Source organism: Rissa tridactyla, chromosome 14, assembly GCF_028500815.1.
Source record: "Rissa tridactyla isolate bRisTri1 chromosome 14, bRisTri1.patW.cur.20221130, whole genome shotgun sequence".
Taxonomy (NCBI): Eukaryota; Metazoa; Chordata; class Aves; order Charadriiformes; family Laridae; genus Rissa; species Rissa tridactyla.
Genome location: NC_071479.1, coordinates 9,528,821 through 9,544,319, shown reverse-complemented (window position 1 = coordinate 9,544,319; position 15,499 = coordinate 9,528,821). Strand labels below are relative to the sequence as shown.

General features: G+C 44.5%; 1 protein-coding gene across 3 annotated transcripts in view; it reads left to right on the top strand.

Annotated features, from left to right (window-relative positions):
- Positions 1–15,499, top strand: part of PAPPA (pappalysin 1) — a 234,598-nt gene that overhangs the window by 91,524 nt on the left and 127,575 nt on the right. For all 3 annotated transcript variants that reach the window (XM_054221055.1, XM_054221056.1, XM_054221054.1), the window contains exon 3: positions 12,412–12,557. In XM_054221055.1, coding sequence (XP_054077030.1) covers positions 12,412–12,557 — 146 coding nt within the window. The remainder of the gene's footprint in view (positions 1–12,411; positions 12,558–15,499) is intronic.

Below are 15,499 nucleotides of genomic sequence, written 5' to 3'. Positions count from 1 at the left end.
GCTTGTGGTGCCAAAACAGGCAATTTCTGCACTCATGTCTGAAGGCCAAATGTATGGGTATGATTTCCTATAGTTTACTGTTACATGCTGGACCAGTATTGTACGTTTCATAAGCTGCCAGTCCAATTTTGTAGGGTTTTGGGAAATGTGTCCTCCAGGGAATGCTTACAATCAGCCTTATGTTTTGGACTGATAGTGCCTGTTTTCTGGTACACACGTTAGCAGATCCATATGTGAGGCAACCCAAACGTCCTGCCATCCGACTAATAACCTGGGCATTTGATGTGTCCGCTGCTCACTGTTTACTTAAGTAGAGAACCTTTTCTGCTTGATAAATCCTTCAGTTCAAGCAAGGTCCACTCTCAGAAGCACACACGTACAATGGTATTTGCCTTACCTTGTATCTACGCAGACGTTGCAGGTCTTGCCTAGGTTTAAAAACCGGCAAGTCTGAAAGTTCTTGAGTGTTTGGAAAAGGCACGTTTACATCTTTCCTCCTGCTGCTTGTTTCTGGCTCAACAGAGAGAAATGAGGGGCAGGATTTTGATGTCAGGGAGTTAATTATGTTAGCAGTATCTGTTACAGCCTTTGCTGCCACGTTTTGTCTCCCAATAGTAGTTGCTTGGCAAAGTCATGATCTGCGAAGTCCTCTCTCCTGCTCTTTTCCTTTCCTTTTCCTTTCCTTTTCCTTTCCTTTTCCTTTCCTTTTCCTTTCCTTTTCCTTTCCTTTTCCTTTCCTTTTCCTTTCCTTTCCCTTTCCCTTTCCCTTTCCCTTTCCCTTTCCCTTTCCCTTTCCCTTTCCCTTTCCCTTTCCCTTTCCCTTTCCTTTCCTTTTCCTTTCCCTCTCCCTCTCCCTCTCCCTCTCCCTCTCCCTCTCCCTCTCCCTCTCCCTCTCCCTCTCCCTCTCCCTTTCCCTTTCCCTCTCCCTCTCCTCTCCTCTCCTCTCCTCTCCTCTCCTCTCCTCTCCTCTCCTCTCCTCTCCTCTCCTCTCCTCTCCTCTCCTCTTCCTCCTAGTGAACAGGAATAGAAATTAAAAAAATATATATATATAAAAATGTTGGATTTAGAAGACACACTATCAACAATATTTTCCTTCTGCAACTCTGAACTGTTTTCATTGCAGGTGTGTTGGTGTTTCTGCCAGATCACCTGGCAATTTACTGTGGATTCTGGGAACTTCAAAGTTAAATGTTCTTATGTGAAATTTCTGTTTCAGTGACTGACGTTTGCTGTTTCCTTGTAATCTCTTCACTGCTGGGAGAGAACAAGAGCAACCAGCTTTCATAGATCTCGTAATATTCAGTGGTTCTTTGAATCTGACTATTCCGTTTTGTTGGTTTGTTTTTTTTTTCCTTAAAAAAATGTGTTCAGGGCTTCACTGTTGAAGATAAAGGCTTACTGGTATGACCCATCAATACCCCCTGAAAAGAAAACAGAAAACAAAAAGAGCTAAATATTAGTCCTTTGTTGTAACAGGGAGAAAAAAAAATCATATGAACATTGAAAATGTGAGGCTTTTTGTGCCAGGCACAAGCTTTTCTTGGTTTACCTGAACTGAAGTCTCCATCACCAGATTATGTTCTTTGTGATCTCACTTTGGTGTCTCCTACCCTTTCCTGCATAAGATGAAATAAGAGGAAATTTCAACCAGTCTCATTTGAATCAGGTTTTCGTCTCTTTCTCAGAAAAGAGGAAAATTGGGATTATCTTAACCATAGGCCATTGATGATCTGCCCACTGCAGCAGGACCAACTTTATGCACAACCCTGCCAGGAAGTTAAGAAATGAGATTTGGAAGTCCATGAGTTGTAAAAACAAAAACAGAAAAGAAGCGGCATCTCCAAAGCAAAAGTGATGTTTTGCAAGATGCATATTTGGACTGGTTATTTTGGCCCATCAACTCCAGAAATATCTGTAATAAACATGCTACGTCCTTTGTGGTTATATATGATTTTGTTTTTTGCTGACATCGGCCTGATTCCAAGTCTCTCTTCATTCCAATAGCAATGTATATCTCAGTTCGTAGCACGGGGTTTATGTGCAGGGAGGATTAGTGTCAAAAAGTGAGATGAAAGGAGTGAAGAATTCGGTCGTGTTCATTTTTTCATCCTGCATTTTTAACTGTGTGTTAATTAGGGAAGATGCTTAAGGACCAGCCCCTTAAAGTTCCAGCTGCATACCCCGGCAGGGACGGTGCCACGTGTCACCCTTCTGCAGGAGTCGTGACTAATTGCAATCTAACTGCGAGCACCCCAAGGTGCCTCCTACCCTGACCTGTGTTGGGCTTCCTAAAAATCCCAAATATTCCCATGGTAGGTGACGCACCAGAGCCCACCGGGGAAGGGTCCTGACTGCAAGGACAGATGGCACACGTAGATGGAGCCCAGGACGGAGCAGTGTCCCCACAGTAGGGTACCCCTGTGCCTCCCCTGGGCTCTAAAGAGGGGACACAAAGCATTTCCCAGTGCTCCAGAAGTCCTAAAGCCTGCGTCACCCCAGCCGTGACTCCCAAGGTGCCAGTGAGGCACTTGTTTGGGCAGGCTGCAAATGTGACCTCAAGCCTGATCCCACAGCCGCTGGGATGGAGATGGGAAAGACAAGGCTGGAGTTGAGTATTAGTAGTGGAAATTGTTAGACAACTTTAATACAGAGAGTTGCTACGAGCTACTCCTATAACTAAAGAAAATTCTGTGTCAAAGCTTCAAGTTTCCTCATGATTTCTACCTTCCAGTCTGATTGAGAGAGGCTCTACCTAACTCTTGACCTGATTCAAGGGAGTGATGACAGGCTGCATTCCTGGTCCCTGGTGCTTTCCATGAAAAAATCAAGTTTGTTCTGGTGACTGAAACCAAAACGTCCTTTGCTTGAACTGTTGTGCGGTGTGCTATGCACGTATCTGTTGGTTGTTCTTGGAAGCTTTGGGATGAGAGGTGGTATGTAAATGCCAAATATTATTAGAACGGTGGCTGCACACTCATTGAAAGCAGAGCCCTGGTTCCATAAGAAAATCTGTTTATGAAGTAAATGTGCTACATTGTCTTCAGAAATGGTGAAGCCGAGGGATTCAGGAAGGACCAGCTTATTGTGGGGAACTCTGACTTCCCATCTGCTGAGCACTGAACCTTTAGGACTTTTTTGGCAATTATAAAATATGAGTAAAAGATTGTAAAATAAGAGTGAAGGCTTGTAAAATATGATTAGTGGCTACCAGCAGAAAACTTAAAGGATTAGTAACACAAGCCACCACTTATTTAAAAGAAAAATGATCCATATTATCACAGAACATAGGCTCAAGAGATTGAGTTTCTAATTCTAGCTGTCACCCTGAATGATTTTGGCACTTTGAGCAAATTATTACATTTCTCTACCTCAGTTTTCCATTTCGGAAGACAAGGAAAATTATTCTGTTTGCCTATTTCATGGCTGCTTCAGTCATGGTAAAATTTCTTGAGGGGAGGCCCAGCGCGAGGGTTCTTGTCCCGCTTTAGTATCACTTAAGCCCTCGGACAAGGTTTGGAGCGGTGCAGAGGGCTTGTGTCAGGGCTTTGACCAGAGTGGAATTTCTCTCTTCATGTTTAGGAAGCATTTTGAGGCCCAGAGGGGAAGCACTGTGGAAGTGCCAAGCAGTATAACTGATGGTTAAAATAGCCTCAAATATATATACCTTTCTATACTGATTTAAATTCTGGAGTATACGTGGATGAGGTTTGCTGCAGCCAAAAGAGGTTTTCATAAAACGGCAAAGGAAATCTTTTTTAACAGAACGGGTTCCTGAAAATATCCTTACGCCACTTCTTTCTTTATCGTTTGACTTTTCTCCTTGTTACAATGGTTCAGCCTGTAGAGTCTGGAAAAACATCAGGGTAACCAGGGCAGAGGGAATATCAGATGGAGATGAGGGATGGATAAGAGACAAATTACAGTACATTTCTCATGGGTCATTTGGCTCTAGTCTTGAAAAGGAGAGAGGAAAAAATCCCAAAGTAGTAAAAGAAAGAAAAAGAGACAATCAAAACAAATAAACCTGCCAGTGTTGCTGATTTCAAAGGTCTGTGAAATGTGCATATATGCTTCATAATGTTTACTGTTTTACAAAGATGCGTCTTGAAATGCTTGAAATGTTCCATACTCCCTGTCTCAGCAGTTAATTGTACAGTAAGATCACAGTTCTCTTTGCCAAGGCTTTCCCTTTGTTTTCTTTTTTCTTCCTGCAAGTTGGCCAGCCGGCGTATCTTTTCCTAGCTCTGTGTAGCTGGTTAGCTTAATTATTTTTTATGGTCGTGCGAGGAAATGGGGTTTTTCAGTTCTTGCTGCATGAGCAAACTCAAACGTTGCTCCGCTCTTGGACGTAGACCTTGCAAAGGAAGAAGGCTCAGTGATCGCACATTTATAGTCTGTAGCACTGCAACCCTTTATAAACCTACAAAAATGTTGTATAAAGGTGGCGTCTCTGGTATAAGAAATGGGCAGTAAAGCTTGGGAGGATAAAGAGAAGAGAGGGAACAAATAATTTTGTGTACATTAACAGCCACCCTGAATTTTTGCCCAGAGCTCAGACAGAACATGTTTGACATTTGCATCATCTTTTTCCCCATTCTTTTTCCCTGAGCCTCTGTTCTTTCTTATCCTGGCCAGAACCAGCAGCAAAAGTGCCGGAAAAAAAAATAATCTGTTTTCACTGTATTTCTGAATCTCAGCCCAGGTTTGTGAAGGATTTGGCAAGGATTTACAAACCTTTGAGAGAATCCGTGCGGAGATCTGAGGAAACCCGCCTCCCTCCTTAAAAAAGCAAGTTGCATTGGCCAGAAATTGGGCAAAAAATTGGTCGTTTCAGCTGAGGTTTCCTTTGAGATTTTGGATTTGAACCTGAAGCTGCACTTTGAGAATCAAATTTTGCTCTGACTAACTCTAGATTTACACTGGAGCAAATACATCACAGTCAGAGCTGATACTTGTGAGCAGCCCAGTGAGAGCAGAAGCTGACTCAAAGTGAAGCTCACATGAACCAAAGCAGAAGAGGACCAGAGTGAGATCTGGAATAGTCAAAATGTCCGGTTCATTCCAACCTGTTGCTGTGGTTGAGCCTATTAAGTAGATACTGCATTTACAACATCCAGGAGTTATCTGTAAGCAATTGCATGAAATAAATCTGTATCATTTAGAGGTCTTCTATGAGAAAGTCAGATAGGGCTGAGCAGGGGCGCGCCGTTAGGGTTCTATAGATGACAATACTGATTTTTAGAGCTTAGAAGCAAATAATTTCCTTTATGTACAGGATGGTTTTTTTCCTTGCAGTCCTATAGATTTATAGTGCAAAATGGTGCAGTAGAAATGTGCTGCTTTCTAGGACTGTCCTGCTGGAAAGCCAGCATTTCAAAGCAAATGGAATGAAACCAATGACTTGGCAATTGTAAAAATTCCCTACTTGAGATCGAGGAGCTGCTCTCAGTCTCTGTTGCAGGATAAAAAAAACCCAGACCCAAAGGATTCCCATATTTTGCACAGTAAAACCCTTTTTTCTTTCTCTAATTGTTTTTTAATATTTTTTTTTCATAGGGTGAACGAAGCCTGAGTCACTGGCATAATGGCAGAATTAATTCAGTTTGGAAAAGAGGGCACCCTAGGACCAAGGAACACCCAAACTTTTGTTGCCATGTGCGCTTTTCTTTTGTAATGTGTGTTGTTTAGGGTTGGTCTTAACGGTAGGATCTGCCACTGATGTAAAAAACCCTCGTCCAGCTTTAACCAGCTGACCTGAATGAATGCATCAGCAGTGTCACCAGCAGTGGTAGAGAGTTCAGCACGGGCTACCAAACCTACCCGAGAAGCTGGGTTTATATTTGATCAGTTATCCTAAGTGGCTTTTCTTGGATCCTTATCATTATTATTTTTTTTTGCCAAAACATTCCTCCTTTCTAGTAACGGGAGATCAGATTTGGGGGCTGTAGAGGACATTTTACTGCAGCGGATAAACCAAAATTCTTTAAAAGCTGCCAAGCCTACATGTGCTGACAGTGCTTGCAATTTATGCTTGTGGACATGACCTAGTGACTGCCTGGTTTGGATGCGGTCGGAATTACAGTTACACATTTGGATTTCAGTGTGAACACAGGCAGTGATCTGGATCTAACTTGGGACCTGAAGCCTTTCACTTGTAATATTCTGGCTCCGCTCTATTTCAGGCTCCGTCCCAATCACTGAAAGATTTATACCTTTATCAATAAATTATCATGACTTTTACTACACTTACACCAGTGTCTTAAATTAACACTAAAGTAAATGTAGATGAGGCACGCTTCCTGCTTCACATGATTTATAGCAATCTGTCTGAAATGAGGAGCAAAATTAAATTTGCCAGCAAAAGCAGATCTTTAACATCAGGCCAGACAAAAATTTTTATTGGGAGTCCACCGCTGCAGAGGGTTTGTGAGTTGGCTTTTTTTGTTGAGGTTTTTGATAGACCTGCAGCACTTTAGGCAAAAGAGGAGAAAAAAATGTTAGAAATGTTTGTAAGTCTGAAATCTCTGCTGTGTACTTTATGTCAGGTTGGAGGTGATAGACGGGATGAATGTAGCGGTTACACGGCACTGATAAGCTCTCGGCTTGAGGACTGTGTCCTCTTTTGATGACCTGCCTTTGAGAAGGATGTGGAGAGTGCAGATGAAAGCATCAGAAATGACCAGAGGTCTTAAAAAACAGAACCAGTGGGGAGAGGCTGAAGAAATAAGGTGGGTTTAGCCTAAAAATGAGGTGGTTTACAGGAGATATAATCAGCTTTCAAATAATAGGTTTGGTAAAGCAGAAGGGAATCCTCTAATCTCCGTCTATGGGGAATGGCACAAATAGTCATGCACATCTGTTGCAGCAAAAAAGATTCAACTAGGCCTTCAGGAAACTTCCTGACCATAAAGGTATTGAAACACGGGGTGCAGGTTGCTGGGGCAGTGGCAGAGTCCTTGTCACGTGTGGTCTTGAGTATGGGCTAGATAAAACTTTGCTTGGTGAGACATACAGAGATGTCCCTGCTTTGGGGTGGGGGGCTGGCAGCGATGTCTCTGGACATCCTTTCCAGACTGTGACTCTATGACAGAAGGCAAAAGGCAGCTTATATACACTGGCATCAACACTGCGTCTCCAAAAGGAGGGTTCCATGTCTAACCACCCAAGACTGAGAAATCACAGGGGGAAAAGCTAAATTACAATTGTGCGCCTCTGCCAAATGGCCCCATTTCAAGGTCAGCTTTCAGTGCTGTTGAAGCCACGGCTCTTCCCATTATCTTCAGGAAGAACATCATTTGGCTCAAAACTATCCTTGCTGTTCACTGCCGATATTGAAAATCTCTAGGTGGACACTGCGCCCTAAAACCTTGGGTCCCCCATGTTGCTTGCACAAATGGGACAAACAGTTGGTGGGTGCCTGCCCACATCCCAGTTGCTGTGGTCTTTGCTGTTCTAGTGGGTTAGTGTCAATCCTGGAGCCAAGGCCAGAGCTGGAGGGACTGAGGGAGCACCACTGAGACTTATGGGACACACCGTGTTGTGAGCCACACCTGGATCTGTCACAGGCTGCCGGCGAGTGTTGCGAGGGCTGTCCATTAAAGCTTTCTCTTCGTCTGCTAAACTGTGTACCATGGTTTAAGCGGGGCTGAACCCAGCACCAGATGAAAGCAGAAACACGGAGTCTTGGGAAGGAGAGTGATGTGGTGGATCCCTGTGTTTCCAGCAGATTTACTCTGCCGTGTGCTGAGGGTAAAGGGTAGGACACTGCACGTCGAGAGGTAAAATGGAGACTTCAAGGCTGACTTCCCAATTCAGAAGATGCTGGCCTTTTTGTTTTGGGTTTTGTTTTTTAATGATGAAACACAGTGCCTTTTATTCCTAACAAACTCATCAGGCAGTTGGAGACCATACTCCCTAGTGAGCAGATAGCAAAGTTCCTACTCTGCGTTTGGGTGGGGTCTTGCAAATAATCCCTTAAGTACCCTGTTTGTTTTCTTGCTGTAAAGTGACACTTGTCTTTGAAGGAAAAAAAACAAAACAAAGTCAAATCGAGAATAACTCAGAGCAAACAGTAGAAAACATTTCCTAACAATAAGGGCTGGAAGGCTCCGTGTTCCTTGCAAAAACAACCACGAGTGCAAGAGGCTGCACCCCAGCCACATTAGGGAAACAGGGGAAAGCCACTCTGCGACCTGGGGGGAAACGGGGGAGGAAGAGTTTCCAACCCAGTTACAAAACTGCTCAACTCTAGTCACCAAGGCCAGATTCAATACGATTAGACCTGATAATAACCGAGTTTAAAAGCCATTGTCAAATGTGTTTGTACCGAAGCGGCAGAGATTTGTGGCTGGGTTTGGCTTGGGGGATGATGGTGGGCAAAAGGGAGCTCCTCGCGGTGGCCCTGGCAAGCTGGGGGCTTTACCTCGCCACCCAGGGACGGGTCCTGCTGTGGCAAAGCCACAGCCCAAATGGACAGGAGACGAGTTTGCGAGATGTGACAGGCACGGGGACAATGGCTCCTCGCGTGAGTGATGGGGCAGGCAGGGCGGTTGCGAGACACTGCGGGGGGAGCTACGGACTCCATTAGATTGAAACTGGAGCAGCGTACGGGATGCGTATTGCTGACTGCGGTCTGGGGCTTACTGGGTAAGGGCGAGCTGCTGTACGGTACAGTGTCAGAGGGCTGTTTATGCTGCAGTGGAGGAAAAAAACAAACCGAAGCAGTGCATTGGACAAATAAGTCGATGAAAAGATCTGGGTGGGAATGTGGACATTGCCTGATGTGATTTGGTGTCCCAAATGGCTTTAAACAGCCCATAGAATTTCTATGTCTAAAACAGATTCCAGCAAAGGAGACCTTTTATGATGCACTAAGACTCATTAGGTTTCTTGAGCAAGGCACGCTCACAGCATCGTATGTTTTTTCCATTACAGGAATTACACATGTTTTGTTGTGCGTTGGGTTTTGTTTTGTTTTCCACGCAGACTTGCCCTGACAGTTCCCCCCATTCAGGTTTATGTTGGAGGTACCATCTCGAGCCAATGAATTTTATGAAATATGTTGCTGGCACTCACAGAGAGATGCATAAAGGAAATATTCTAATGACAGTTGGAAAGGCTTTGATCCCTTTCCAAGACTGCACTCATGTCTTTGAAATGCGAGTTTGGCAGTGCTGGAAAGGCTGGGCTCTTTGGCTCTTTTTGGCACGAGCCCATGTGACAGACATTATGTCCTCTATCAGGGGACCCACATAACCTTGAGAAGTGTAAGCAATGCTCACAGATTGCATTGGGTCAGATAGTCTGGGCTGATAACAAAGCAGCCGCGGCAGCAGGGGGGAGTCAGCCTCGTCCAACGCAATAACTGAAAACTATTTTGACCTGGTAACTGTTGGGTCTGCTGCCTGCGGCTACGTAGTTGGACATGAACTGCAAAAGTAGTTAATTTATGCCTCCTTGAGTGTAGGAATGTGGTGATGATGGATAGGGATGGGAGGTTATTAGAAACATGGGGAGGAAGGAGAGGATGGAATTCCAGCTTGTGTTTTTATCTTTTACACACACACACACGCGCTGGTTCCTTTGCGTACAGACTCTTGGCTGTCTGGCGTGTGCGCACAGTCCCAGCCCTCGCTTACACGCTCACACCTCTGTTCACGCACGCACATGCCGGCACACGCTCACACGCTCACAGGGATTTGCCTGAGCCGAACGCTGGAGCGTGGTGGTGTGTTGGGGGTTGCTGACTGCTTTGGTGAAGGACTTCGCATTTACTTCCCCCCCTGCATGGGCTGTTTACACCTACTCCTGCTCAGACCCTTTGCTAAAAATCCTCTTAGCATTCTGTCCTTACACCGTTTGAATACGTTCTGCTCATTTGCAGGCTTCTGTTGGCTGGCAGAGTGGTCAGAGAAATACTATAAAACCAAGTCCGATTGACTTAGTACGGTGGATTTACGTAAGACATGAGTTCAGCCTTGGCGATGCACTGACATCACTGGCCAATTAGTTAAACGCTGTCTGCTCTGGATGTTGTCTGCAGTAATAATCCATGTACAAAACAGTCCTAGATATTGAAGCATATAGTCTGTATGCAAGTGAGAGCGCGGTTATGGCCGTGCACTGAGGATATAAATGAGGATTGGATTGTCTAAACAATAAGCAAAGAGGCAGCTGAGAATAAAGAAATATTAGTTTAGATTATTTGAAAGAATAAAAGAAGAGTGAGGATAAAAAAATGGTAATCTCAGGAGGGGAGTTTGATTATAGTTACTCCTACAGGGATTTGCATAGGCCGTAAAGCGTCTGCATCCAGAGTCAACAAGCGCGGTCCCAATACAGACAGTGGGGCCTTCCCTTCCCACTGGGATACAAAACACACAAACATTTTTCTACGCAATGCTTCTGTTTCTGTCCTATTCTCACTTGCACAGTGTATCACAACACTCCTACATTCTCTCTTACACTTTTGCTCACTGTCTTTTACTGATGCTGCCACATGTGCAGATATATCACCCCCTTCACATGCACACATCCTCTGTCACATATTCCCCCGATGCGCTTAGGCTTTTGTTTGGAAATGCCCGTTACCTCCCATATGTAATTTCAAACTATTGCTCATGGACATGTATAAGTATGAGCCCATATTTGGAAAAGATGTTTTCAAAGGCACAAAGAAGATCCTGGAAATCGATTATGCACAGCCTCAGAACATTGTGCAGACACACGCAGAACAAGCTTGAGGAGCTAAGGGAAAGATCTGTGTATTTTCCATAGAAGTGTTGGGAACCGTGGAGAGATGAGAAATGTGTAAAGGGTCAGAGTGCTGACCTGTCCTTCAGGATGTCATCCACATTTGATTGGAAGATAAACACTGTATGGAATGGAAACATACCCTTCCACTGGTGTCCCCAAAGAGCACGTCTTCCTCCATGAGTCAGCGAGGGCCTGGGGACACCCAGCCATGAACTATTTTGGAGGCAATGACTTCAGCAAGTGGCAGGGGAAGCTATTGTGGAAATATGAATGTGTTTTCCATTGGGGAGTCCTCCAGGGAAGGACAGAAAGATCTTGGTGTTGAGCCAACTCCCCTATTTTTTCTTCACCCTTCTGGGAACGAAAGCCTTGCAAAGTATGCGAGGAACCCTACTTACTGAATGTGAGTGCGTTTGCTTTGTGAGAGCTACATGAGACCTATACACATGTGGAAAGGGGGACTTCAGGAATCAACCTGCTCAAGACCATCATGGTGTCCTTTCCTTGCAAGCTGGTCAGCCGCGCTTGACTCAGTGTGATCTCTCTCTCTGTTGTTTCCACCTGTCAGGTGAAGATGGTACAGCCTGTCTGTGTTTTAGATCTTATGTTAACTCAACACTTCATATCAAAAGTTAATGTGGGCTAGAAACAGGGAACCAATGGGTTTACTCTTATGCTCCACTTTCTCCAGCTTTACTTGGAGTTAGAGCATCGTGGTGCCACGGAAAGCACCATGGTACGCGCTTTGGCAAGTAGCTCCTGTATTCCAATATTGACAAAATCATAGAATCATGGAATGGTTCGGGTTAGAAGGACCTTAAAGATCATCCAGCTCCAACACCCCTGGCCTGGGCAGGGACACCTCCCACCAGACCAGAAATCTACTCCTTTGGAGGAGTGCAAAAAGTACTTCCAACGGCCACCAAGCTGAAGAGATTGACTTTGCTTGTCTGCAAGCAGACTGCTCTGTGACCGCCAGACATCCCAAAAGCTAAGAAGAAACGCTGCTCGCCTGGGAAAGCGGGGGACCTCAGGAGCCTTAGGAATTTATGCCACAGTATGGTACCACTCCTGCAGAGATCTTGTGCAAGGAGATCTCTTGGCGCAACTTTGCTTGCTGGAAATAGCAATTCCCAAACATCCGTCCTATGTCAGAGTTAGACCACGTGCATCTCAGCAGAATTGACTGCCACTGGTGCTAAAGGAGTAACTTTGGGAGCTGGTATTAGTTGTTGCGCGAGCCTGAAGATGTGAAACTTGTTATTGTGAAGGAAAATTAGAGGTAACAATAATAAACAGCTTAGAGGAAATGGGCAAGGTAACTGCTGATATAAAAAGATTTACTGACCATAATACATGGTTAATTACATTCATAATAAATAGATTCCTATACTTATCTTAGGAATGTGGACAGCTTTATGTATTTACCTTGGATTTTGTGGCCTTAGTTAATCAATGGTCTGAAGTCCTTAGCTGAGATTCACTATATGAATGCAAAATAATTGAAGTTTGGGAATGGGTTATTGAAATATTTCAGGTGACTGGTACGCAGGATATTATAAGATCTTTGCTCGGATTGCAGCACTTCTTCAATACTTTGTTGCTTTTTCTGTCACCTTTAGGAAAAAAAAAAAAAAAGCTTTTCTTTTTCTACAGAGCCTACTTAGATGTCAATGAACTAAAGAACATACTCAAACTGGATGGATCCACACACCTCAACATCTTCTTTGCCAATTCCTCCGAGGAAGAGCTGGCTGGAGTGGCAACTTGGCCCTGGGACAAGGAAGCCTTGATGCATCTAGGTGAGTGATAAAGATGTTTCTTCTTTGTAAAGCATTCTTTTGAGGCGCTAAGAAGGAAAGACAAATATGCGTTAAGCTCTGTTCTGATTTCTTATCATTCCTCTAACATATAGTCAGGGGAAAAAAAGTATTTCACGATTCCCAGATACTGGCTCACAACCAGGAAAATATTAGGTTATAAACCCAAAGCATATTATGGTATTTGTAGATGATGTCAAGCTGAAAGTATTTCACCTTTTAAGTGAAGCTACTTTGCAGGGCATTCGCTCCATGGGAGCACTTTGAGAAGAAGACTGGGGGGGATAGGTGGGGGGATGCTAGACAGAAGTGAAATTTTAACCTTATCCTGTTAAGTTCTGATCCTTAGTTCATTACTTAGTAAGTATTCAATTAATTGTCCTCGCAGACTATAGTTCACATTTGTTGCTATTTTTCTCTACCAATGTGCAAAAGAGCAAACTGCTGAGAGATTGTGTTTCTAATGTTCATTTGAGTGGAACTGGGAAGAGTTCACTGCCCCGCAGGTTGCCCTGCATGTTTCATAACCAGGTTGCCAAGTGTGGCTGCTGGAACCCAGGGATGCAGACAGAGCCCTGCGAGCTCCCGGGTGACTCATTGCCCCGACACCTGCAGTGCCACTGGACCTTGTGGATTTTGTTCCTTGCAAAATGTCAGATGAACCTCAAAAGGTTCAGAAGGCAGTGACTGAGTCTGGATCTACTTAACTGCACAAACCTCCCTCGGGCTGCAAACCTGATCTGGTCATCTTATAAGAGCAGGGATTCTCACGTTTTCCAGATATTTCTCCGGCTTGTCCAGACCTTCCTAGGCTGGAAGTGAAGTCCAATTTCAGCCAAGTTCAGTCTTTGTGTAAGGCTGTTTCAGCCAGTTTTTATATTACCCAACCCCATGTTGAGCAAAACAGAAAAGACGTGGCAAATGTAAACCTAGACGAGGAGAGCAAAATATGGTGTTTATTAGTCTAAAGCATACTATGAGAGCTGAGCTGCGACTCGAGCCGTCAGTCAGGGAGGCTTTTCCATGTTCAAAAATACGTTACCCCAAAACCTAGGTGTTACTCACTCTTTATAGTCACCTGTCTCCATAGCTGAGAGAGGCTCCATGGTCAGACCAAGCAGCTGGAGGTGGCTGCCCTATTTCAGTTAGTAAACATTTTATTACGCCATCCAGCTCCGCAGCTGCTCTGGAAGAAGTGTGAGCAAACTTCCTTTCCCAAGGACTGGCACTGACACACATCCAGTCTCCTGCCGAGCTAGGCTGGAAGTGAAGCCACTTCTACTCTGACTTGCCTTCAGCCCCATCTCCATGGGCTCCTGCTGGGAGCACCCAAACCAGAAGATGCCGTAAATACGTACCAGCGTGCGTTCCCCATGGCAGCATCTTCTGGCAAAAGCAAGGATAGATGCTAACCCCAGCCTCGACTAGCGCCCACACTGATGTGATTTCTGTTGCTTTGTGGTAGGAGATTCCCCTTCTCCCGAACCAGCCCCACAGTCACTCTGTTTGCTTCTGATTGTGCAACAGTATGGGTTTTGGGTGGGAAACATTAGCCCTAATGCCACTGCTGGACTGAAATAAGTCTGCAATATAGCTGATCCTTCTCTAAATGAGTATTTTCACAGCTTCCCTTGGTGTTGCCATGGGAGAGAGCAGAGAACAAGGGGAGAGCTCCAGAGCGCCAAGGAGAACCTTCTGCAAGAGGGCTGGGGCTCGCCCAAAGCCCTGATGAGTTCTTCTGTCACTTCGTTAAGCTAATTGTCAACATCATGCCTGAGCAAAACAATTTAAATTCAGCTCCTGCAGTGTATTGACAGAATTCATTGACCAAAAAAAGATCTCACGAGAAAAAAAGACATTAGCCAACAGTTTAAAGTTGACTTGCAGTGGAAAAAAGTAAAAATAAATAAATAATGGTCATAATTTCCTGTCATAATAGCCCTCCCAGACCTGTGCTTGGTCTGTAAGAATTCATCTTTAATCTTTTTTACTCTCTTCTATAAATCCAATATGTACTTAATAAAAAAATATGAAATATGTCCTGTGGTGCAGATCTAAAGGCTGGGATAGAGATTGTCTGGGTGAGGGAGTTTATCTTTTCTGTAAAACTGCAATTGATTTAGATTCTTGACAGCTGTGAAAAATATAAATTTTCAACAAAGGCAAAAATAAAATCTCCCTTTCCAGCTGCCTCCGGGCTGTCCAATGCCAGAACCATTTACCCAGCCTTTATTTTGAAGGCACGTCCTGCTGAGGAATTTTACCAATACTTCTGCCATTGGAAACCAGACCCTGGGAGTATCTTTGGGAAAGAGACCCCCCCCAAAACAATATACCAGGGTGCTCTCTGGGTGTAAATGGCTCCACGTGGGTAGACCCCAAGCACTGAAGGACTCGGAGCATGCATTGTATGAAAGGGGAGAGAGGGATGCAAGGAACATGGGCGTTGCAGTGGCTGCATACTGGTGGGTCTGTAGACAATTAATTGGGCCTGCGGAGAGCGAGCGTAAGGACCAGTTCAGGGCTGTGAAAGGGATGTGGAGATGCTGCATGTGGCATAATAGGTGTGATATTGCAGTGCGATTGATTTTGTTCATTCTTTTGTGTCTGTATTTAAATTTTGCAGCTCAATTTTCTTAATACGATATATGTATTTGTACGTGCCCATGTGACATCTCTCTACTCTGTGTGTGTGTGTGTGTGTAGTCACACATGCCCATGCACAAAGCGAAAGTCTTTTCTCTGTTGCTGTGTGTGCATGTGCCCTTGCAAGACATCCAGAGTGGTCCTTCCTCACTCTTCAGCACTGATAAAATTTCAGCTGAAAGACTGTATTGTGTTTGGACACGGTGCTTGGAGAAAAACGTGAGACAACTGGTGAAAACTAAAGGAGAGCAACAGTCAGGGAGGTCGAGAAAAAGGGT